The 24,695-nt window shown below is 39.4% G+C and overlaps 1 protein-coding gene and 1 pseudogene across 2 annotated transcripts in view; one reads left to right on the top strand and one right to left on the bottom strand.

Annotated features, from left to right (window-relative positions):
* The window catches only part of DLGAP5 (DLG associated protein 5), a 46,439-nt gene that overhangs the window by 13,925 nt on the left and 7,819 nt on the right, over positions 1-24,695 (bottom strand). For both annotated transcript variants that reach the window (XM_059695314.1, XM_059695319.1), the window contains exons 5-15: positions 23,969-24,053; positions 23,757-23,876; positions 22,852-22,922; positions 19,535-19,797; positions 18,662-18,789; positions 18,157-18,280; positions 15,320-15,405; positions 14,458-14,618; positions 10,245-10,343; positions 5,365-5,584; positions 2,688-2,880 (exon numbers count right to left, since the gene is read on the bottom strand). In XM_059695314.1, the coding sequence (XP_059551297.1) occupies positions 2,688-2,880; positions 5,365-5,584; positions 10,245-10,343; positions 14,458-14,618; positions 15,320-15,405; positions 18,157-18,280; positions 18,662-18,789; positions 19,535-19,797; positions 22,852-22,922; positions 23,757-23,876; positions 23,969-24,053 (1,550 nt within the window). The remainder of the gene's footprint in view (positions 1-2,687; positions 2,881-5,364; positions 5,585-10,244; positions 10,344-14,457; positions 14,619-15,319; positions 15,406-18,156; positions 18,281-18,661; positions 18,790-19,534; positions 19,798-22,851; positions 22,923-23,756; positions 23,877-23,968; positions 24,054-24,695) is intronic.
* Positions 202-1,813, top strand: LOC132234394 (RING finger protein 212B-like; annotated as a pseudogene).

Below are 24,695 nucleotides of genomic sequence, written 5' to 3'. Positions count from 1 at the left end.
ATTAAGGATCTTCTTAGAACAAGATAATAAAATACAGAACATACAAAGTAATATGACTTGCATTTAAGAAATGACAATAAATTTGGTATTTTATAATCCATATTTCTAGAACATCTGAAATATTTTAGTCCCCACAAAAGCTAAATATACTTTGGTTTATATCAAAAATTAAAAATTCTAAAACCTGCACCATGACTGTCTCTTTCTGATAATCTGAAACCTCAGGAGAAGATATACTTCAAAACCTCTGTGGAGACAGCTTTGTAGCATTTTAGTCACATCTCTCAGGTGTGGAGTTTCCAGAAGAACACAAACAGATCTCCTCACTGACTTTTGTAAGCACAGAATTACAAAGTTAGAAGCAGCCATGCAGGACGTGCAGCCATGCAGGAGTGACCAGCCAGAACAAAGAGCTGTCAGTCTTAAGGAAAGAGAATAGAGAACTAAAGAAATTTCTGGCCATCCTGAAGGAATCACCAAGTTGGTATCAAAGAAGCAGGCCAACCACACCTCGACCAGTGGGCATTACTTCCCCAACACAGTCAGTTCTCAGCATAGCAGCCAAGTGGTCAGTCCATCCTCCTCGGTGGCATCTGTCTCTTATAGAGTGGCTGGCTGCAGGAGCGTGGGACAAAGAGCCAGAGGCCTTCAGGGAAGGCGCACTCCCAGAGACTCATACTGAAGCTCCTTCACCAGCTTCCACTCACGGCCTATCTTACAGAACTTCATTTGCCTCCTCTGGACTGGGGATTTTTTCTTTCAGACCATCCCTAAGTAGCAGGGATTCAGGCCACATGCAAGTACTCAACCCCAACAATTCAGGTCAGAGGGAAAGTAGAAGCCCACTGGAGAGGCTTCCTGGTTTCCAGCTACCAGCCCTGCAGACTCTACCAACAAAGACAGATGGGATTAGCCACGGGGAGAGAAGCATGGGCCACTCCCAGACAGATCACCTTCAAGGTCTGATCTACACATACTGCTGAAGGACAGACAGTAGCACCCAATACCCATTAGGCATGATGGCCTTAGAAAATGTGCCCCTGGCTGTTTTCATTCTGTACTTCCTATCAATCTTTACCATGTACACCAACCATGTCAAATTTGCAGCCCATGGGCCACATGCAGCCCACAACGAACATTTTTGCGGCTCAGCCAATATAACGGTATGTAAGAAACGTTTTAATAAAAATTTCGTAACTTAATTTTTACAATATCCTGTTATACATAACCTACATATATAAAAGCCTAATATGTAAATTATCCCCTCGGGAGTTCTACCGAGAGTTCGATCACTCGCTATGATGTGCGCTGACCACCAGGGGGTGGCACGGAATAAAGGAAGGCCCCGGCCAGCAGCCCGAATGCCCCAACAGGCCCTGATCACAGACCAGGCCTATGGACCCTACCCGTACACAAATTTCGTGCACCAAGCCTCTAGTTATTAATAACAAACTACAATGTTCACTAATGACTAATTACTGTAATTGTGTTGCATTCATTTCCCTTACATGCCTTATGCGCAGGTGCACCATTTCACTCCACTAATACTAGCAGCAAATATTTTAGCAGCCAATTGCCACATCATTAATCTTGGACTGACTTGTTTGGTGTGAGCAACAGGAAATATTTCGCTTTCGGAGAACAAGGAAAATAGGTTTATTTGCGCTACACTTATTAATTTGTACAGTTATTCAATGTCTGGTAAGTTAATGTTCAAGAAAAAAATATTAATTTTTATTAAAATGTTCTATTATTTTATGTTAACAATTACTCATTTATTTCAGCCCTTTGTATTCAGCATGTCTCTATCAAAATAAACCTATGTTTCTATGAAAATTGAAAGTTTTGTTTTTGTGTGGCCCACATAAACATAATTTGGCCCATGTTAGCCTTTGAGTTTGACATGCTTGATGTACACTCTGTATTACCTCCTTGAAAAGTGGTTAGGTCTTATGTAAGGCTAGTGCTTCAGGAAGATTACATTTCTCCCCAAGACATGTGGTTCTCTTATTTCCTACAACTTGAAACAAAGGTTATAGAAACATTTCTTGTCATTCTTGCGGGCGAGGGTAATATGCTCATCAACCATGTTTCAGTTCTAGATTTCATTTTCTAGTTTTGGATATATTCTCCCATTGCCAATGTTAGCAAGCAACAATTCTGTTCCCTGACCTAATTTGGTATGCTTTTTTCTGTTTGCCCATCATTTCCTCTATGTCTAGTTATTATTAGAACAATAACTTTTGCCCTGGCCCGTTTTTCTCAGCGCGGTTAGAGCGTCGGCTGACAGACCAAAGGGTAGAGGGTTCAATTCCCAGTCAAGGCCACATACCTTGGTTGCAGGTTCCCCAGCCCCTGTACAGACTCGCTCAAGAGGCAACCAACCCATGTGTCTTTCTCATGTTGATGTGTCTCTGTTTCTCTTTCTTTCTCTCTCTCTCTCTCTCCCCATCCTTGTCCCTCCCCTTCCACTCTCTCTAGAAATCAATGGAAAAAAAATCCTCGGGTGAGGATTAAAAACAAAACAAAACAGTAACTTTCATTTGTTTCCCCTATTTCAAAGTACATGAACATTGTGAAATCAAATTAAAAATGTCTTTCATACTAGTATTTTACCACGTTAACAATCTGAAATAGTATTTCATGTTAATATCTATTAAACTCTTAATAACACATTAAAGAACTACCTGTTTTCAGGAATATTTGAAAGCAAAGTCTTTTCATCAGCCTGTTCCCTTCGGGCACTCCGAGGACCAGGATGCTCTGGTGACGCAGTTTGGCTGAGAAGGCCCAGAGCAGCCCTGCTGTCAGACACAGCTTTGCTGACAGACGTAGGTGTCCTAAGTCTTTGAGAAAGACGTTCAGAAGAGATAGAAAGTCCTAGAAGATGAGAGAAATCACCTCAGTACCAAAAGTTCTTTCATTCATTTTTCATTACAACTAGGAAGACAGTGAAAATTCTTCCAACTCCCCTACCAAGTACTCTCTTTCTCCTGTAAAATAATGTTTGTTAAAGTCAAATGCCCAGGATCTTCAGTTAAAGACAGTACTGAACACACACATTACACTCTGCTTCATCTCGACATCCCACTGCTGTAAGCAGGAAGAGATCAACTTAAAAGGCAGAATGCTACAAAGACCAAGGAATCTGCCGAAACCGGTTTGGCTCAGTGGATAGAGCGTCGGCCTGCGGACTGAAGGGTCCCAGGTTCGGTTCCGGTCAAGGGCATGTACCTGGGTTGCGGGCACATCCCCAGTAGGAGATGTGCAGGAGGCAGCTGATCGATGTTTCTCTCTCATCGATGTTTCTAACTCTCTATCTCTCTCCCTTCCTCTCTGTAAAAAATCAATAAAATATATTTTTAAAAAAAAAAAAGAAAAAGAAAAACAAAGACCAAGGAATCTAAAAAAGAGACAATAACCAGAAAATTTTGGAAGCTGAGGTGTAGATGGGTGAGTGGAATTTTACTTAGTAGACTCAAGAAAAGAAATCCTAAGCAACTAGTCAGGAAAGATGAGAATCAACCCCTCAAAAGAGCTGGCGGCCTCAAGTTTCTCTGGAAGTGGAGATAAAGATGGAGCTAAAACAAGATTGGTTCAAAGTCACTTCAAAGAACAATTAGAGCCCAGGTTTCTTTCCTCATTCTGCACAGCTGGGCAACTGTCATCATCCCTTTCCACCACCAATATCAGAATACTGGAGGCTTATTTTCCCAAAAAAGGAAACAAAGGGTCTCTGGCTTAGGGATAACAGGTGAGGCTAAAAGATGGGTTCGATATGGAAAACAAGGGGATTAAGTGAGTATTTACAAATAACCTGTTGAGACACAGGTTTCCTCCCCAACATGGCTCCTGAAAGACTGGCAGCCAGAATTATACTCTCCAGGCAACAGGCTAAAAGAATGTTCTCTGGGGAATCTAGCCCAAGAGAAAAGACAAAAACAGTGATATGCAGGTTCCCAGCATGAGGGCATAGCTAAGCCACCCACAGTAAAGACCCTGTCCGCAGCCATGAGCAGGCTGTGAGCAATCACCAGCATCCGAGGAAAGCCTCTAATGCAGTGGTTCTCAGCCTTGGCTGCACATTAGAGTCGCCTGGGAATCTTTTTAAAATCCTGATTTCTGGGCCTCATCCTCCGGAAATTCTGTTTCTTTGTTATGGGGTGAGGCCACAACATTAGTAACAAAGAAACAGAATTTCCGGAGGATGTGGCCCAGAAATCAGGATTTTAAAAAGATTCCCAGGTGAGTCTAATGTGCAGCCAAGGTTGAGAACCACTGCTCTAATGTGAGAGAGAAACCAAAACCCAACAGATGAAAGTATCTTGGAACAAACACTGACGACAGGGGAAGGAAACATAAAAGCTATCATTACTGCCCGCAGAAAGATAAGATAGTGCAGTTATGAAACAAGTACAGGCTGTAATAAAATGAAACACCCAGAGAATGAGAAAGAACTATTGGGAATTAAAAACATCATAGCTCACATGAAGTTGAGGAAATCCAGAAAGTAGGAGAAAATAAGCACAGGAAAGAAACATAAAAGTAATCTCTTTACCAGGAGAAAAAATATGTATTTCTGAAGAAAAAGATCAGAGAGAACACGAGCCAGTAAATCAAAGGAATAATTCAAGAAAAAACAACAACAACCCTACACTTGTTTAGAGAGGGCTGTAAACAAATTAAGACTCCAATGCTCTCTGAAGAATTACTAATCACTATGCTGTACACCTGAAACTAATATAAATAAATTCAATCAAGATAAATAAATCCAATCTAATAAAGATAGTCTATGAAAAATTGCTATTGAAAAATATACCCAGTTAGAAAGTTATAAGACTTATTTCCTGAAATACTAACAACTGGTTTCACTGGAATTTTTTAAAGTTAGGAAATTAGTATACATATTTGTCCCCAGAAAATCAGTTTTCATACAAATGAAAATAAAACCAAAACCACCCATAAGTTTCATTTTAAAGCACAGCTAGAGCAATGTGATAGCTTGTTGACTAAGTTTCGTTTGCATTTAAGTTCTAATCCAACTTATAACTAAGAAAAGCCCTAACTTCTCATGCTCCCATTATGTTCCTTACCTCTTGGGATCCTGTAACCTACCTCACGGGATTGTGGGGGTCAATAATAACAGATGTGAAATCACTTAGAAAACATAAAAGCAATTTCAGAAGATATATCGCACTTAAAGGACCCATCCAAATGTGATTTGCATGTGTTTGCGAGTGAGTATGTAGTCTATTTTCCAGAAATCAGAGAGTTTATATGCCTTCATGTGAAAACAACCTTTCACTTCTTATACAACCTCCCATCCAATCCAAATATTTAAGTAGTCTCAGCAGAAAAACTAACCTGAGAATGATTTAACGGGACTTTCAACTCTGAAAAAGCCAGCATCAAACACAATTTTATCAACTTCCTTTGGCACTACAGAGGCTGCTGCCCCAGCATGTTCTTCCTGCCTAATTCTCTCCCTCATTGCATTTTTTATGGCAGCGAGGCGATTTCTAGCTGCAATTCTTCCACCATCGTCCTGTTTTGGTTTACTTGCTATACCGGAGACGACTTTTTTCTGCAAAAAGAAATGATGGAATTTATTAAAGCTACTCATTACTACCTTACACAAAAAATAAAGCATACATAAAGTATTTCGCACATTCATCATATACTTGTCAAGTTCCTCGTGTGTGCTAAAAATGCTGGGGTCAAAAGGTAAAGGACAAAGTTCTTGCTCTCAAGGAGTTCGTAACTTCACGGTGGAAGAGCTAAATAAGGACACTGAGAAGGACAAACGTCGTGTTAGAGACAAATTCAGAGGGCTATAGGAGCACATAAGGATAACACTTAAATCAGTCTCAGAGGCATCAAGAAAGGCTTACAGGAAGTAGCACTTAGGCGGAAATCACAGTTAGCCAGGCTAAAATATGATGTGAGGTAAGGGCTAGATAGAGAAAATAGTATGTTTGCAAAACCAGAAGCAAAAGAAAGCATAGAGGAGTTGGCAAGAGATCCACAACAGCTAGATTATAAAATCCCTTACATGTTATGGAGCCACATTTACACAGAGAACAAAGGAACAGAGATTATTGATGATTTTTAATCATGAGATTAAGATTATTGCATTTGTATTTTAAAATGGTCACTCTGACTATAGGCTATAGACTAGAAGGTTACAAGCAAGGGAGAAAGGAGACTGCTACAATGATACTGGGAAAGATGATGGTAGTTAAATTGAGGAAGAAATGGAAAAATGTGAAGAGATATGTAAGAGGCCCAACTGAGAAGACTTAGTGTATTTGATGGGTGTGGAGTGGAGATAGTGAAATGGAGAAAGGAAAGAACCAAAGAACATATCAGGTTTCTATCTTGGTGGGACCGTAATAGCATTCTGTGAGACAGGGAAACATCAGTGTGTGTGGAGGTGATTTCAGTTTGAGATACAGTGATTTAAGGTATAGTGAGTCAGGATACATAAAGCTTAGCACTAAGTATGGTCCGATTTTGGGAATCATGACAGGGTGGGTAGGATTTCATAGGAAGAATATGAAAGGAGAGAAGAGAGTTGAGGTAGGAATTCTGAATATGACAAACTTTGAAGAGATAAATGAAAAAGAAAAAACTTGCAAACATAACTAAAGAGGTAGGAAGAAAATCAGTAGAATATAATTTTAAGAAAGCAAGAACACTGTTTAATACTGCAGAAGGAACATTTTATAATTAAGTGTCTGGTAACATCAGCAACTACTGGATCAATAACCTTGGTGATATCTGTTCTAGAGGCATAAAGAGGGGTCAAGCTGAATTGCAGTGAGTTGGAGAAATAAACGGGAACCCAAATAGTATGGACAACTTTTTCAGGAAGCTTGTCTGTCATTGCAAGAAAAATGGGAAAAGAAGATGGCGGCATAGGTTAACGCCGGAGTTTGCTGCTTTGAACAACTACTTCAAAAATGAAACCAAAAAACGGAAGGGACATCACCCAAAACCACAGGGGCGCTGGCTGAGTGGAAGTCCTACAACTAGGAGGAAAGAGAAACGCATACGGACACTCAGAGGAGGCGCAGTGCTGAAGTCAAATTCTGAGGTGCGGAGTGCGCGGAGCGGGCTGGCGGCGGAGGGCGCGGTTGTTGTTTTCAATCGGGAGGGAGTCGCAGACTCTGAGCTCCAGATCCGGGCGAGTATTTAGGGACCCAGACTCAGGCGGAAGAAGCGGGACTGTCTGGCTTCGGTCAGAGCGAGTGCAGCTTTCTCTCCCAGCTTTGCAGCGGGTGCTGGGACTCAGAGGCAGAGCCCCTTGGGACAGGACTGAGAGCCGCCATAACTGCTCTCTCCGGCCCACACTGTTGATCCTGTTCGACCCGCCCTGCCCAAGCCCTGCACAGAGGCATTTGCCGGATAGCCTCAGGCAAAGGCTAGATTAGCACCTCCCTAGAGGACAGAAGTTCTCTCACCGCTGACACAGCTGAATCTCATAGCCACTTGGCCTGGAGGTCAAACCCTCCCTGGAATTAGCTACAGCAATCAAGATTTATCTATAAGACTACGAACAAAGACCACTAGGGGGTGCACCAAGGAAGCATAACAAAATGCGGAGACAAAGAAACAGGACAAAATTGTCAATGGAAGAAATAGAGTTCAGAACCACACTTTTAAGGTCTCTCAAGAAGTGTTTAGAAGCTGCGGATAAACTTAATGAGCTCTACACGAAAACTAATAAGACCCTCGATCTTATATTGGGGAACCAAATAGAAATTAAGCACACACGGACTGAAATAATGAATATCATACAGACGCCCGACAGCAGACCAGAGGAGCGCAAGAATCAAGTCAATGATTTGAAATGCGAGGAAGCAAAAAACATCCAACCGGAAAAGCAAAATGAAAAAAGAATCCAAAAATGCGAGGATAGTGTAAGGAGCCTCTGGGACAGCTTCAAGCGTACCAACATCAGAATTATAGGGGTGCCAGAAGATGAGAGAGAGCAAGATATTGAAAACCTATTTGAAGAAATAATGACAGAAAACTTCCCCCACCTGGTGAAAGAAATGGACTTACAGGTCCAAGAAGCGCGGAGAACCCCAAACAAAAGGAATCCAAAGAGGACCACACCAAGACACATCATCATTAAAATGCCAAGAGCAAAAGATAAAGAGAGAATCTTAAAAACAGCAAGAGAAAGAAACTCAGTTACCTACAAGGGAATACCCATACGACTGTCAGCTGATTTCTCAACAGAAACTTTGCAGGCCAGAAGGGAGTGGCAAGAAATATTCAAAGTGATGAATACCAAGAACCTACAACCAAGATTACTTTATCCAGCAAAGCTATCATTCAGAATTGAAGGTCAGATAAAGAGCTTCACAGATAAGGAAAAGCTAAAGGAGTTCATCACCACCAAACCAGGATTATATGAAATGCTGAAAGGTATCCTTTAAGAAGAGGAAGAGGAAGAAAAAGGTAAAGATACAAATTATGAACAACAAATATGCATCTATCAACAAGTGAATCTAAGAATCAAGTGAATAAATAATCTGATGAACAGAATAAACTGTTGATTATAATAGAATCAGGGACATAGAAAGGGAATGGACTGACTATTCTTGGGGGGGAAAGGGGTGTGGGAGATGTGGGAAGAGACTGGACAAAAATCGTGCACCTATGGATGAGGACAGTGGGTGGGGAGTGAGGGCGGAGGGTAGGGTGGGAACTGGGAGGAGGGGAGTTATGGGGGGGAAAAAAAGGAACAAATGTAATAATATGAACAATAAAGATTTAATTAAAAAAAAAAAAATGGGAAAAGGGGTACAGATAACTAGAGGGAACTGTGGACAACACAACTTTAGGTTTTTTTTCTTTTTTAAATGGAAACAAATATAAGATCCTAAACATGTCTAAAATCTGATGGGGAAAAAGGGAAAGAGAAAACAAAGCTAACTGATGGAATAAGAAGTCAATGAATAAAAAGTAGGAGGGAATGGTGTCAAAGTACAGATAAAAGATTCATTTTATTTTATTTGATCATCTTAACAGTGGCCTAAAAAATAAAGTAGAAAGAGAGAGACATCTGGTGATAAGGGGAAGAATTGCAAGGCTCTGAAATAATGCTATACTCATGCAGCTATTATCTACATCACTGATATTAATGTTTCCATGACTCAAAAAGAAATACCCACAGTATACTTCAAAGTATTCAAGCATCCTTCACTCTTTAGCAGATATGAAATTCATTCAATCTATTTCATCACTGTCCTCAGGGTATTTGTCATGAGACTTAATTACTACAATAATTTTATAATAAGGTTCTCTCAATACTTTAACAGATTCAAAACAGAGTTTTTATGTAGATTACATTGCATAATAAAAAACCAACCTAGAAATCTGATTTTATAAACAAAGGCATTTTTCTAAAATCTAAAAGAAAAACTGGCAATGCTCCAGGTGGTTTGAGAAGTTTCCATTTGAACCAAAAACTTTGAGTTAAAATATTACTAAAAAAAAAATTATTACAAATAGATTAAGAACAGAATCTATCATGTTAACATAGAGAATTTTATAGAGAAAAGTAACAGGAAATTTTATAAGAAAGTAAATGGAAGAAGGTAAATGTTCTAAAGAACCACTGTTCCTCTTTTCTATTTAAAAAATTATTTCCATTTTGAAATATATCACACAAAGGGTATATATAACAGAGAGGTGGCATAGCCTACTGGTTAAGAACAAGGATTCTGGACTGAGAAAATGTGGCCAGAAACCCAGCTACACCCTGGACAAGTGATTCAATCTTTCCTCAGATCTCTCAACTGTGAAATGGGGATAAAAGTACCCATCTCATAGGATTGTTGAGAAGCTTAAATGAGTTAATACATGTAAGGTACTTGGAACAATATTTGGTACAATATAAATTATCTACTACTACTACTAGTACAGAAAATATATAAGCATAGTTTAAAGAGTAAAATAAATGTGCACATATTCACTACCTAGCAATTTAGAAGCTCTCAGGGGGCCCTAATTCAATCACAGCCCCTCCGTCTCTCCCTCCAGAGATAACCGTTTTGAATTTTATGTTGATCATTTCCTTATTCTTTCTTCGAAGACAATCAGTATATTGTAAGTAATATATGGAACTCATTTTGTAAAATGATGAAAAATCTGAAGCTAAATGTTTTTAAAGCTTGAAAATAAAAATTCACTAAAGTAGAAGAGTCTATATTAGAAAATCACAAACTTACCCGAAAGACCTTTTTGCTTATATTATTATTATTATTATTTTGCCACCCAGAGTCCTCAAGTTTGGTCAGATTATTGAACTTCTGGTTTACATCTTCTATCTGTTAATAAATAAAGCACAACCATATCAGTTTAATGCTAACCATCTACACTAATAAAAGACAAACATGCAAATTGACCATACCTTCGCTACACCATAAGCCACGCCCACCAGCCAATCAGAGCGGCTATATGCAAATTAACAACCAAGATGGAGGCCAGCAGCCACAGAGCTGGAGCGAGCAGGAGGCTTGGTTGCCCCAATGATGGAGGAAGCCAAGCTTCCTGCTTGCCGCAGCGGCTCTGAGCTCCACTCAAAGCAACAAAGTTTCAATTATAGAAGGTAAATAAACCCCAGATACCTGCTTTCACATCGCAGAGTACTAACCACTATACGATCACGGCGAGCTACTGGGGACCTCAGATACCTGCTTTCAGCAGGCCGTAGCCACAGAGCTGGAGTGAGCAGGAGGCTTCCCTCCCACCCGCCCTGGCTGGCTCTGAGCTCCTCTCAAGGCTACAAAGTTTCAATTAAAGAAGGTAAATAAATCCCAGAATAAAAAAAAAAGAAAAAAAGGAGAGGCTGGGAGCTTCTGTCACCAGGGGGCTTGGCCAGCCTGAAAACAGCCCTCAGCCCCTCAACCAGACTGGCCAGGCACCACAGTGGGGACCCCCAACCCTAAAGGGGGTGTGGTCAGCCTGCAAACAGCCATCAGCCCCTCACCCAGGCTGGCCAGGCACCCCAGTGGGGACTCCCACCCTGAAGGGGGTGTGACCAGCCTGAAAACACCCATCAGCCCCTCACCCAGGCTGGCCAGGCACCCCATCGGGACACCCACCCTGATCCAAGACACCCTTCAGGGAAAACCAGCCGGCCCCCACCCATGCACCAGGCCTCTATCCTCTATAATAAAAGGGTAATATGGAAACTGACCCTAACAGCAGAACGACTGGGAATGACTGGTCACTATGACACACACTGACCACCAGGGGGCAGACGCTCAATGCAGGAGCTTCCCCCTGGTGGTCAGTGCACTCCCACAGGGGGAGCTCTGCTCAGCCACAAGCCAGGCTGATGGCTGCCAGTACAGCGGTGGTGGTGGGAGCCTCTCCCGCCTCCTCAGCAGTGCTAAGGATGTCTGGGTGCAGCTTAGGCCTGCTCCTCGCTGGCAAGTGGACATCCTCCGAGGGCTGCTGGGCTGCCAGAGGGATGTCTGACTGCCAGCTTGGGCCCGATCCCCCAGGGAGTGGGCCTAAGACAGCAGGTGGACATCCTCTGAGGGGTCCCAGACTTCAAGAGGGCATAGGCCAGGCTGAGGGACCCCCCGAGTGCACAAATTTTTGTGCACCAGGCCTCTAGTCTATACTAATAAAAGGGTAATATGCTAATTAGACCGGGTGACCGGCCATCTTCTGGACATCCAACTTCCTTCCGGACAAAGCCATGGTGGTGGGGGCCAAGGCAGAGGCAGTTAGGGGTGATCAGGATGGCAGGGGAGGACAGTGGGGACTATCAGGCCGGCAGGGGAGGGCAGTTGGGGGCCATCAGGCTGGCAGGGGAGCGGTTAGGTGGTGATCAGCCGGGCAGGCAGGCAAGTGGTTAAGAGCCAGTGGTCCCAGATTGTGAGAGGGATATCGGACTGCCAGCAGTCGGACATCCCCTGAGGGGTCCCAGATTGGAGAGGGTGCAGCCTGGGCTGAGGGACACCATCACCCGTGCACAAATTTCGTGCACCGGGCCTCTAGTATTATATATAACAGTGATGGCGAACCTTTTGAGCTCGGCATGTCAGCATTTTGAAAAACCCTAACTTAACTCTGGTGCCGTGTCACATATAGAAATTTTTTGATATTTGCAACCATAGTAAAACAAAGATTTATGTTTTTGATATTTATTTTATATATTTAAATGCCATTTAACAAGAAAAATCAACCAAAAAAATGAGTTTGCGTGTCAGAGGTTCGCCATCACTGATATATAACAAACTAATGAACTGACACTTCAAAAAAAATTGAGTGACTTAGATTGGTGACATGTAAAATTACATGAAATCATTCTCAATTTAGTATTCAAGTGAAGAATTATTATGGTAAAATTGTTCATTATTTTTGGTCTTATAAACCTCCACACTCTACATAAAGCATGTCATATATGAATAACTCCCCTAAATTATTTTTGATTACTAAAATGGTAAGAGATATATTCTAAGTTATGCAAGGTGAACAAAATATCTGTCTCTTTTTAAACAGTTCATTCTCCTACTGAAAGATATATATTGGTTGCTTCCCAGTTTGGGCAATTAAAACTAAAGCTGCTATAAACATCTGTGTACATGTTTTTGTGTGGACTTATGTTTTCAACTCTTTTGGGTAAATACCAAGAAGTATAATTGCTGAATCCTATGGTAAGAGTATGTTTAGTTTTGTAAGAAACTGCCAAGCTGTCTTCCAAAGGGGCTGTACCACTTTGCGTTCCCACCAGCAATGAATAAGAGTTCCTATTGCTCTCCATCCTCACCAGCATTTAGTGCTATCAGTAGTTTAGATTTTTTTAAAAAATGTATTTTTATTAATTTCAGAGAGGGAGGGAGAGATAGAAACATCAATGATGACAGAGAATTATTGATCAGCTACCTCCTGCACCCCCCCTATTGGGGATTGAGCCCGAAACCCAGGCATGTGCCCTTGACCAGAATTGAACCTGGGACCTTTTAGTCCGCTGCAGGCTGACGTTCTAGCCACTGAGCCAAACCAGCTAGTAGTGGTTAGATTTTTGTAATTCTAGTAGGTATGTCGTGGTATCTCACTATAGTTATAATTGGCAATTCTGTAATGATATGCTGACCTGCTGTATATACCTTCTTTGGTAAAGTGTCTGTTCAGGTCTTTTGCCTGTTTTTAACTCAGGTTGTTTGTTTTCTTATTGTCGAGTTTTAAGAGGTCTTTATATATTTTGGAAACCAGTCCTTTATCAAATGTGTCTTTTGTAAAGATTTTCTCCCAATCTGTGGCTTGTCTTCTCATTCTCTTGACACAATCTCATTTTAAAAGATTTAAATAATGTACTAGCAGCAGGATGGGAATGTATGATCCCCATTCTTCTGGTTTGTCCAGTCTCCTTCAAAGTGATAATCACTGTCAACAGTTTGGTAAACATGTTTTGAGTCCCTTTACTATGCATCTATACACACAGCTACTCACAATCTCTCCTTAAAAATTTTTATAATATGTAGATGGTACCTCAATACAGCTCTTTAAAAATAAATAAATAAATAAATAAATAAATAAATAAATAAATGCCCAGGAGCCAACTTGAAGAGGTCCCCCCACTGGCCAAAGCTGGAAAATGAGCATCAGTAAAGATAATAATTTTAGGGGGCTGGGTGGGAATGGGCTAAGGGGGGAACAATGGAGATATCTGTAATAGTGTCAACAATAAAAATAACGTTTGAAAAAAACGATAAAAAGGATAAACAATGCAGACACATTAAATACCTTTAATTTCAGAAATGATACTTAAAAACAAATGTAAATAGTCATCACTAAAGGATGCTAGTAAACTAAATATTATGAAAACTGATAAACATATTAAAACTGGTAATAAAGTAATACATTATGATGAATAATGATTGTTAGCTACTAGTTATTGAAAGAGTATTTTATATACTTATTTCTAAAATAAGCTCAAAAAGCTAGAAAGTGTCATCTCCTCCACACTTTTACTGATCTTCCTAGTAATTCCCTCTATCACAGCATTTTTTTACATTAGATTGAAACTGCATGTTGTATCTGACTCACTAATGTGCCTTATTAACAACTCTTAGTACAAAGCTTGGCACACAGTAGGAACTCAATAATGGCTAGATGAATTGAAATACTAAAGACTAGAGTTACTTATTTTCTCACATGTATAATCATTATAGACTATTCAACAGTTGACTAATCTCAACTTCCAACTCATATAGAAATTATCTTGACAATATAGGGAAGGGGGACATCAGTCATAAAATATAGACAGTGCTTTATAATTTATAAAGGTGCTATGGAATATCTCATTTACTATTATAGTTATCTAAGCAGCTACTATTACCTCCATTTCACTACTGTTACCTCACTTAAAGAAAAAAAGAAAAGACTAGACTCAAAGTTAGTGTATTCAAAACACTGACCACATACCTGAAAACTAACCATGTCCCAAAATCCATCCAGATCTGTACAGGTAGTCTCCTTTTCACCTCGTTTATATTCACAATCATCCACTAGGCCTTCAAATTGTTTGAACCTTTCTTTCATAAGGAGTCTTGTTTGACCAACTGTTGTGCGAATAAGATCTTTAGCTACAGGAAATACAAGGTTTTTAAAAGTTAAAGGACAAAACGGGATCTTTATTGCAAAGCCAACCAACTGATAAGATACCTTACCCCAAATACCCTAGTGCTTGCAGAATCAAATTTTTACCTTAAAGCAAAACAAAAATTTCTTCTACAAAGTGTTGTCATACAAATACTGTTCCATATTGATTTGGGTAATTTTCATTCAGAAAATATTTTTATATAATTAAACAATACCAGATATGGATGTCACTCATTGAGTCATATGAAGAAAATCTGATAATAAAAAAGGCAAATGTCTAATTCTCAGGAATGACAATATTTTAGCCCAGCTGGCGTAGCTCAGTGGTTGAGCATCAACCTATGAACCAGGATGTCGGCCTGGGTTGCGGACTCAATCCCCAGTGTGGGGCGTGCAAAAGGCAGCCAATCAATGATTGTCTCTCAATATTGATGTTTCTATCTTTCTCTTCCTCTCTGAAATCAATAAAATATAATGTTTTAAAAATATTCTATTTACACCTTTTAAGTCATGTATCATTTTAGTACAGAGATGTTAGTGAACATACATTGAGATATGAAAAAATTCTTCCTTTTTGAATAAAGTATAAAGCTGGACAACACTATATTTTTAAAGTTTCAGATCAATGTAACCAAATTAAGATGAACAAAGCTAAAATGTAAAAAATACATAAATGTTCCCTCACCATCATCTGGGATGTCCAATTCAAGCTTCCTGTCCCATTCGAGGCAGTGAGAAGTTAATTTCTCAGTTTCTGACTGGAGAATATTTCTAAAATTATGACATACATTTCAGTTTTACAAATGTTTCCCACACTAGTATCTAAGCATTAGCATTATGACACTTATAAAATATTAGTTTCCTAGAGGTGATTTTATGAACTGTGATATATTAAAACCCAAACAATACAAGTACATATCCTACATATATGGCCATCCTTCTACATCTAAAACTTATGTGGATGATTAATGCCAAGAACCCACTTTTCACACTAATCTTTCTAGTTTTTTCTATTCTTATTTTTCAGAAGCTGAACAGAAAGAATCCAGACATCCTATAGTTCTTAGTTCTCTGTTACCATCTATGGAATTAAGACCAATCCAACTACCAAGAGTAAGTTGAAGATAAAAACTGTTAAGTCTGGAATTTCATTGATAGGGCCTTATAGATTCTGATTATTAAACCTTGCCTGTCCAAAGGCAGTGGTTCTCAACTGGAGTCAATTCTGTATCCTCATCCCCCTTACCACCGACATCTGACAATGTCTAGAGGCATTTTTTGGTGTGGTGTGTGCCACGTGTGTGTGTGTGTTTAGCAGGCTTTTTTATTTTTTGGTCTTGAACTAGAGGAGTACTACTGGCCAGGGAAGCTACAAGACATGTGTAGAGGAGCCCTCCCCATACACACACCCCGTGAGAATTATCCAGTCTAAAATGTCAACATGCCAAGGTTGAGAAACCCTGGCCTAAGGTAAATTGAATGTGACATAAAAGAACAATTTAATTAATGAGAAAGGAGACTTGGCTTAGATCTGACATTATTTAGTTGGCAATGTCTGGAGGCATTGCTTATCATCTCAATTGAACAACACATTGGACTAGGTCAGTGGTCGGCAAACTGCGGCTCGTGAGCCACATGCGGCTCTTTGGACCCTTGAGTGTGGCTCTTCCACAAAATACCACGTGTGGGCGCGTGTGTACAGTGCAATTGAAACTTCGTGGCCCATGTGCAGAAGTCAGTATTTTGTGGAAGAGCCACACTCAAGGGGCCAAAGAGTCGCACGTGGCTCATGAGCCGCAGTTTGCCGACCACTGGACTAGGTAATCTCTAAAATCACTTACAATTCTAAAACCTTATGTTATAAAAACAATTAAAATGGCTCTCAAACATATAAAAAAGATGACTCATTCATCATACAGAAAATGAATATTAAAACTACAGCAAGATATTATCCCTATCTATTTGATTGGCAAAGCTCAAAAATTTATTAATATTGCATTGGGAAAGGTATTAGAATTTTTCTGCTACATTCACTCAAGAATAATAGTATGTAACCACTTCCTACGTGATGTGCTGGGGGTCTTTTTCCAATTGCAGCGCTCTGACTTGTTTCCAAGGGATTTAGGTGACATGAATTCTGTTAATTTTCACTCTTCACAGTTGGAGAAACAATCCCATCTCATGATTTAGTGGGCCAAAGAGCCTCCTACTATCTTCCACTATCCAGCTTTCATAAAGTAAACATTAACTTGGTTTCTTGGGGGGTGGGGAGTAGGAGAAAACAGAAATTCCCATATCTTGCTGGAGATAATATCAATAAAGATCTTTATATGAAAGAACTGAAAAGCAAACAAGGTTGTTCTTTCAAGCCTTGATTGTAATAGTAATAGAGTGAACCAAATGTAAATAACCAGCAAGTAAACTGTGGTACATCTATATACCTATTAAGAAAATTGTTGTATATCCATGTAATTGGATACTATTTGGCCATTACCAAAACACATACGAAACAACATGAGAAAGCTTTTCAGGTTCTAAAATAGAATGTCTTCAATTTTATTTAGAAAATAAAATGGAAACAGAATAGTATGCTATTGTGGGTGCTCGTTTTTAGATCTTTATTGTTGAAAGTATTACATATGCCCCCTTTTTCCCTCATTGGCCCCTTCTAGCCCACCCCTACTCCAGGCCCTCACCACCCTATTGTTTGTGGCCATGGGTTATGCATATATGCATGCAGGTTCTTTGATTGATCTCTTCCCACCCAGCCACCCACCCCTGCCTTCCCTCTGAGATTGGACAGTCTGTTACATGCTTCCATTATGCTATTGTTTATATGGAAGGAAGGAAGGAAGGAAGGAAGGAAGGAAGGAAGGAAGGAAGGAAGGAAGGAAGGAAGGAAGGAAGGAAGGAAGGAAGGAAGGAAGGAAGGGGAAAGGAAAAAGAAAGGAGAAAGGAAAAAAAAAGGGGAGGGGAGGGGAGGGGAGGGGAGGGGAGGGGAGGGGAGGGGAGGGGAGGGGAGGGAAGGGAAGGGAAGGGAAAGAAGATAGCACACTCTCCCTCTTGGGAGCACACCCCTGTCTTTCTGTCCCGCCTCTTCTTCTCTATAGGCACGTTACCTCTGCCTTTCCTTCTCCTAAGCTCCAAGGACCCTTCTTTTGTTTCTGAAACTTGTTTCCTGAGCCTGCACAGCCCAGCTGGCTCCCTTCTACTACCTCTGTAACTTTCTAAAGAAACTTTCTCTTATAATTTGAAAAACAACAACAACAACATGTTTGTTTGTCTACATATGCATTATCCATCTCTGGAAATATTCAGAAGAAATAACACTTGCCTCCATGGAAGCTTCTAACTATGGGGTTGGGAGATAGAGCTGGGAAAGGAGACCTTTTTCTACTTTTTGAAGATCACCCAAAATCAGTTTCCCCCAAGTCATCTATTATATTAAGGTGAAAACAGTTTAATGTTGGTCTTAAATGTCTAGACATTACAAATTTCTTACAGTAGGAAAAATGGACAAACCTGAAATATGGCACATCATGCTGTGGCTGAGATAACTGATCTTCATTTATTTCAAGTGATGGGACTTCTTTCATTGGAAGGCCGCTTGAATTTTTAGTAGTATCATTTGTATTTAAGACATTTTCTACAGGTTAAAGAAAATATTACATATAAATTTCAAAGCAGCAACTCCTAAAATGACATCCCCCACAAGACAAAATTTTTTAATCCTTCAATTTTTTTCACTGTTGAATTTCAAAACTTTATTTCTGCTTCAATTTCATTCAACACATCTCTAAAGTGTCTTTCAATATTTTCATCTCTTCAAATTTAAAGTTATGTCCCCTCTTCTCAGTCTGTATTCCTTATATGAACTGTCCCTCTCTCCAAACCTTTTCCTATGCTCTCTAACTTCTATTGACCCTGAGATCACATCCCTGAACTATTGGTGAGGAAGGCTCTAAAACAAATCTGTAGTAAATAAAAATCCAGAAAAGTAAAAATTTAATTGAAATACCACACATACCTTTATTCCAAACTGTTAGAGAATCCAGAGGATATTGTAATTTATTTGAATCTTGATGTACTGTCTTGGCAGAGTCAATTTTACATTTTTGTGCCAAGATTTCTTTTGTTGCGTCTGGAGTCTTATCACTAAAAACAATAGCAAAGATATACTTCATGAAACATGGACCCCATATTTCTGAATAAAGGATTTCAAAAGTATGTTGCTTTTTAAAAACCTGGGATAAAATGGAAATTAGTTTCTATTTTTTTTAAAAAAATGTGTCTATTCTATAAGGAAAAAATTTTAAAGATCATAGTGAGAATGTTCATCTTTACTAAATGTAATGAGATCCAAAGATTCTGGGGATCTCTTCATAGAACATAAGCACTTAGCAGTCTTGGATGCTGCTGGGCAGTTTCTAGTAAATTTGCTGCCAGCCAGTCTTTGCACAACAACCTTATCGTTTCTTTTAAAGATTCCAACTCATTTCCTCCCACTCATCCCTTTGCAAGTTAAGCAATTTTGTCTCTATAGTTTTTCTAAAGTAATACTCAGCAAAATACACAAACAAAAACCCAAACGATGTCTAAACTACAGTATTATAGCAGCTTCTTCTTTCTAAAAATTTATTTATAAGTATTATAATAAAGTCATTTATTAAATGCAAAAAGCTACAAATTATATCATAAAAATGATAACACATAGGAAATATCAAAACTGTCAAACATTATTGTAGCCTTCTGAAGAATTTTTTAAGAGACCAAATTTTCATGATTTGTAATTACATCAATTACTAACTAAATAACAACTTTAAAAAGCACAAGACAAATCCAAGAAAGGCATTTGTTATCTATCTTTGCAAGGAATCCGCTATTAATATTACATTCTTACACTTCTGTTTTTAAAGGGGTCCAGGTGAAACTGGGTGTCAAAAAAGCATTGGCGCTTCTTGGAGTCATAGGTGTGACTTGATAGGTCTTCAGACCATCCAGTGGCTGAAACATAAAATCTTTAGGTGCGAAGGAATTCTTTCCTTTCATTTTTACAGTATTTGTGTTAGGTAAGTTTTCCATTTTTGATAAGACTCCATCATTTGTTGCACTGGTTTGTGAATCCAAATTATCTTCTTCACTATCAACTTGAAAAGAAATTACCTAGATGTGAATAAACAAAATAAAGTGAGAATTTGTCTTCTGAGGATATATTCGGCCAAATTTTATAGGCCTAAAAATGTGAAAGTTGAGATATATGTGCCATGTACATAATTTAAGAGAGAAAAATAAATACCTCTAAATATATACAAAGAATCAGAGAATCAGCTACACTAAACCACTGCTATGATCCAGAAAGAGAGAGAACCAATCCTATTAAAAGAACTAAATAATAAGTTTTAGGTATTACAACAAATTGAAATGTATGAAAACTAAGGAGGAAAAATTTACTCACCTAACAAACACATATCTTTTTACTTTAATTATAGTGATAATTACAATGGTGTGAGAATCATAAATCCAAAATTTATTGGATGACTGCTATTGTCAAGGACCAAATCCTTTATCACATGAACAAAAATATTTTTCAATGTGACACAGTAAGATTAACCATATAAAATGTGAAGCATATTTTCGTTTTCAAGTCAATTTAAATGCTACTTGATTTTTTTACTGGAAATATAATTGACATTTAATACTATACTAGTTTCAGGTGTACAGCATAATCCTATCTAATAAAAGAGAAACATGGTAATTAGCCATACATCCGCTACCCTTCCCATTGGCTAATCAGGGCGATATGCAAATTAACTGCCAGCCAAGATGGCGGCCGGCAGCCAGGCAGCTTGAAGCGAACATGAGGCTTGCTTGCTTCAATGACAGAGGACTCCAACGTTCCCCGCCTGCCGCTGCCGGCCTCTGAGCTTGCAGTTTGAAACATTGTTACAAATATAGAAGCTAAACAAAACCCCAGAAACCTGCTTTCAGCCAGCCGGAATCTCAGAGCTGGAGTTGAAACAGTGTTTTGATTATAGAACCCAAACAAACCAGATACCTGCTTTTAGCAGCAGAGGCCTAAGAGCTGGAGCCAAGCCTCAGAACTTAAGCTGGCCCAGAATAAAAAAGAAAAAGAAAAAAAGGAGCGGTTGGGAGCTTCAGTCACCCATCAGCCTGAAAACAGCCCTCAGCCCCTCACCCAGGCTGGCCAGGCACCCAAGCGGGACCCCCACCCTGATCCAGGACACCCTTCAGGGCAAACCTACCAGCCCCCACCTTTGCACCAGGCCTCTATTCTATATAGTAAAAGGGTAATATGCCTCCCAGCACCGGGATCAGTGGAACCGCGACTCCCAGCACCGGGATCAGCATGATAGGGGGAAGCGCCCAAACCCCCTGATCGCCCTGCGGCTCTGTGTTTGACAGGGGGCAGCGCCCCAACCCCGATTGGCCCTGCTCTTTGTGTGACAGGGGGTGGCGCCGCAACCTCCCCATCAACCCTGCCTTGAGTGTGACAGGGGGCGGTGCCCCAACCCCCCAATCGGCCCTACCCTGAGTGTGACTGAGGGTGGCATCGCAACCTCCCAATCCGCCCTGCTCTGTGCATGACAGAGGGCGGCGCCCCAACTCCCCAATCGGCCCTGCTCTGAGCCCGACCAGGGGCTGCACCTAGGGATTGGGCGTGCCCTCTGCCACCCGGGCGCAGGCCTAAGCCAGCAGGTTGTTATCTCCCGAGGGGTCCCAGACTGGGAGAGGGCACAGGCCGGGCTGAGGGACCCTTCCTCCCCCCTGAGTGTACAAATTTTTGTGCACCAGGCTTCTAGTGATTCTATATTTGTGTATTTTGCAAAATAATCACCACACATAGTTACAATTTTTTTGTGTGTGATGAGAACTTTTAAGACCTATTGCCTTGGTAATTTTCAAATATATAATGCAGTATAATCTATATATATATATAAAAGCCTAAGTGACTGTTTGACCGGTAGCTATGACATGCACTGACCACCAGGGGGCAGACGCTCAATGCACAGGCATGGAAATATGGAACAGACTGATGAATCTCAGAGGGAAGTGTGGGGGAGAGGGGAAGGCGGGAAGAGATTAACTGAAGATCTTATATTCATACTAGAGGGCTGGTGCACAGATTCGTGCACTGGTGGGGTCCCTTGGCCTGGCCTGAGGGGACCGGGCCAAAACCGGGAGTCCAACACCCCCAGGACTTACTTATTTTATAACTGGAAGTTTATGCCTTTGACCACTTTTACTCACCCACTTAAACATAATTTTTAGAGGTTTCTATGTGTCTGATGCTTAATGAATTATGAACTGAAACCAGAGTATTTCAATCAGGACACGAGTTTAAGGGTAACAATGTCCCTGAGGCCAGCATGAGAATGAAAGTAAAAACGAGTGATATACAGATCATGTATCATAGAAATGTACACTTGAAACCTATATAATCTTATTAACTAATGTCACCCCAATACATTTCAATTAAAAAAAAAATAGAGTGAACTTGAAGGGAGGAGCTCTGAGGTATAGCTGCTTGTCTGTGAAGATTCACCCTATATTGCCTTCCTGGAGGATCTGTTTGATTTTCAATAGAATATAGTCAAATTTTTATACTTTGACATAACATGTTTTTGTTTTGTCTTTAAGGTTATGGAATTGTAGTATGGATTATAAACCAAGGGATTGGTCTTCAAAACTGTGGCTTTTTTTGAAAACTCTACTAGGCCCTATGCTAGATGTTACCAGAAATGCTAGTTTATTTAATTCTTCATACTAGTCTATGTAGGTATTACATGTTAGACATGGGAAAACAAATGCATATCTTGTCCAAGGTTATATAATTAATTAATTGGGGAATGGAGACAATATTCAAATTCAGGCCTAATTAAATCCAAAGTCAATGCATTACACCCTTCCCCATCAAAGCTAATTCTCATAAAAAGGTTTCTGTCAACTGTGTTCTTATTATTTATTTATTTTTTCTATATCCGGTTAACCAAATTATGTTTTTTCTACCTATAAAGATCTGAAGATAAGATACCTGAAAACAACAATAAATCCTTTTATGCTTCTTAATGATTCAAAAGTTTTTAAAACTCATGTAGATTAACTTCTTGAGCAGTTCTCTATGTTTAATTTCAACCTCATGAAAGCAGCAATAAGGTTTCCAAAGTATCTAGAAAAAAATATATGTTTATAGATTACCTTATCAGGTTGAGTTTCTACATTTTTCGCAGGCCTTCCTTGATTTGTTGCTTTTCTTTCTGCTTCATTATCTAAAATAAAAATAAAATAAGTCATCCATGTTGACCAGACAGAAAATGCTGCATTAAAAGCACTAGGGCCCGGCCAGCGTAGCTCAGTGGTTGAGTGTTGACCTAAACCAGGAGGTCACAGTTCGATTCCAGAGCACATGCCCAGGTTATGGCCTCGATCCCCCGTAGGGGGCATGCAGGAGGCAGCCAATCAATGATTCTTTCTCATCATTAATGTTTCTATCCCTCTCTCCCTCTCCCTTCCTCTCTGAAATCAATACAAAAATATATATATATTTTTTAAAAGGTGTTAAAGTACTTTACCTTTTGCCTCTGAATATCAAATATATATGGTAGAAAATTAGGAAAATTTTAAAAAGCACAAAACAACAATAAAAAATAATCACCCAACATTGTATTAGTAATAATCACTGTTGACACTTCAGGGTACATTTTTCCAGTTGTTCGTTATGTTCACATATTCACATACATGTTTTAGAACTGTGCTCATACGGTTCACCTTTTGACCTGTTTTTCTTTCCCCACTTAATATACCATGAACCATGTTATTAAGCGTTTTTTCACAACATTATTCTTAAATGTTACACCACCCCATTTTCCAAATGAACGGACTGTAATTTATTGGGGCTATTAATTCTTCACTTTGAAGCACTTATACCAACTGAGGATTCCCATGTTCAAGCTCCCACTGCTAACTGGATGTTGGGGCATAAAACCTATCTTCAGGGAACTGGAATCTCTCATTTCCTCCTCTCCTACTCAAGGAAGTACATAATGAATACCTCAAGGACCAAAACATTCTAGTTTAGTCATTGATCAAGAAGTAGTTCTTACCATTAGTAGCTCTTGTCACTGGCTTTCTTGTAGTAGATGAGACAGTTCTGGCCATCTGCTTTGCTGCTAGAGTAGCTGATCGAGTCATTCTTATTGATGTGGGCATTTCAGGCTGGTCAACTATGGGGAAAAATAATCAAATCAAATTCTTTTTATAATTACTAAATTATTGTTATGACAACATCAGAGCTTATAATTGCTAATATTCCTACCTTTTTTCTCTTTATTCAACACTTTCTTTTCAGAAGTTTGTCTTTGACCAGGTCGAGTTGCTTGAATATCATTCCCAATTGTAATCTATTTAAAAGATTAGGTGCTACGTGATTTAATTGCATAATAAGTCAAACCATCACATTTCTAATCTGTAAATTGACCCCCTCATCTGAAATATGATTATAGTAAATAACCCAGCAAAATATCCACTACCTCAAATAAAATGGGATAAAGAAAAAAGTTTTCCATTATAAATTTTCTTACCACCTTTTTTTAGATTCCTAGAATTTAGAAAATGCTAATAATTCAGCATTTTCTAAATTCTAAATGCAACCAAAGCTATTAAAAAGGACTATAATCACCTAAGAGTCCTTAAACATACCAGGCATGTCTTCACTTCAGGACTTGTGAATTTTGTCTAGAAAAATCATTCTCCCTGATAGAAAACTCTTTGCCATAGTTCACTCTTCTATTTCCTTAAAGACTTTATTAAAAATGCCACCATCTCAGTAAGGCCCAAGCAAAATTCTACTTAATTCACTAACCACCATCTCCCTTCTTTTTTTATTCCATCTGACATAATATGTACTTATTTTCTTATTGCTTATATCAGATAAAAACAGAGAATTATTTTGTTCCCTATTATATCCTACCTAGAGCCTAAAAGAACATGGTAGTGATTCAAAATGTATTAGATACATGAAAGTTATCTTCCTCACCCCACAA

This window comes from Myotis daubentonii, chromosome 1 (assembly GCF_963259705.1).
Source record: "Myotis daubentonii chromosome 1, mMyoDau2.1, whole genome shotgun sequence".
Taxonomy (NCBI): domain Eukaryota; kingdom Metazoa; phylum Chordata; class Mammalia; order Chiroptera; family Vespertilionidae; genus Myotis; species Myotis daubentonii.
The sequence above is the reverse complement of the archived record's forward strand: the minus strand, read 5'-3'. Positions and strand labels throughout refer to the sequence as shown.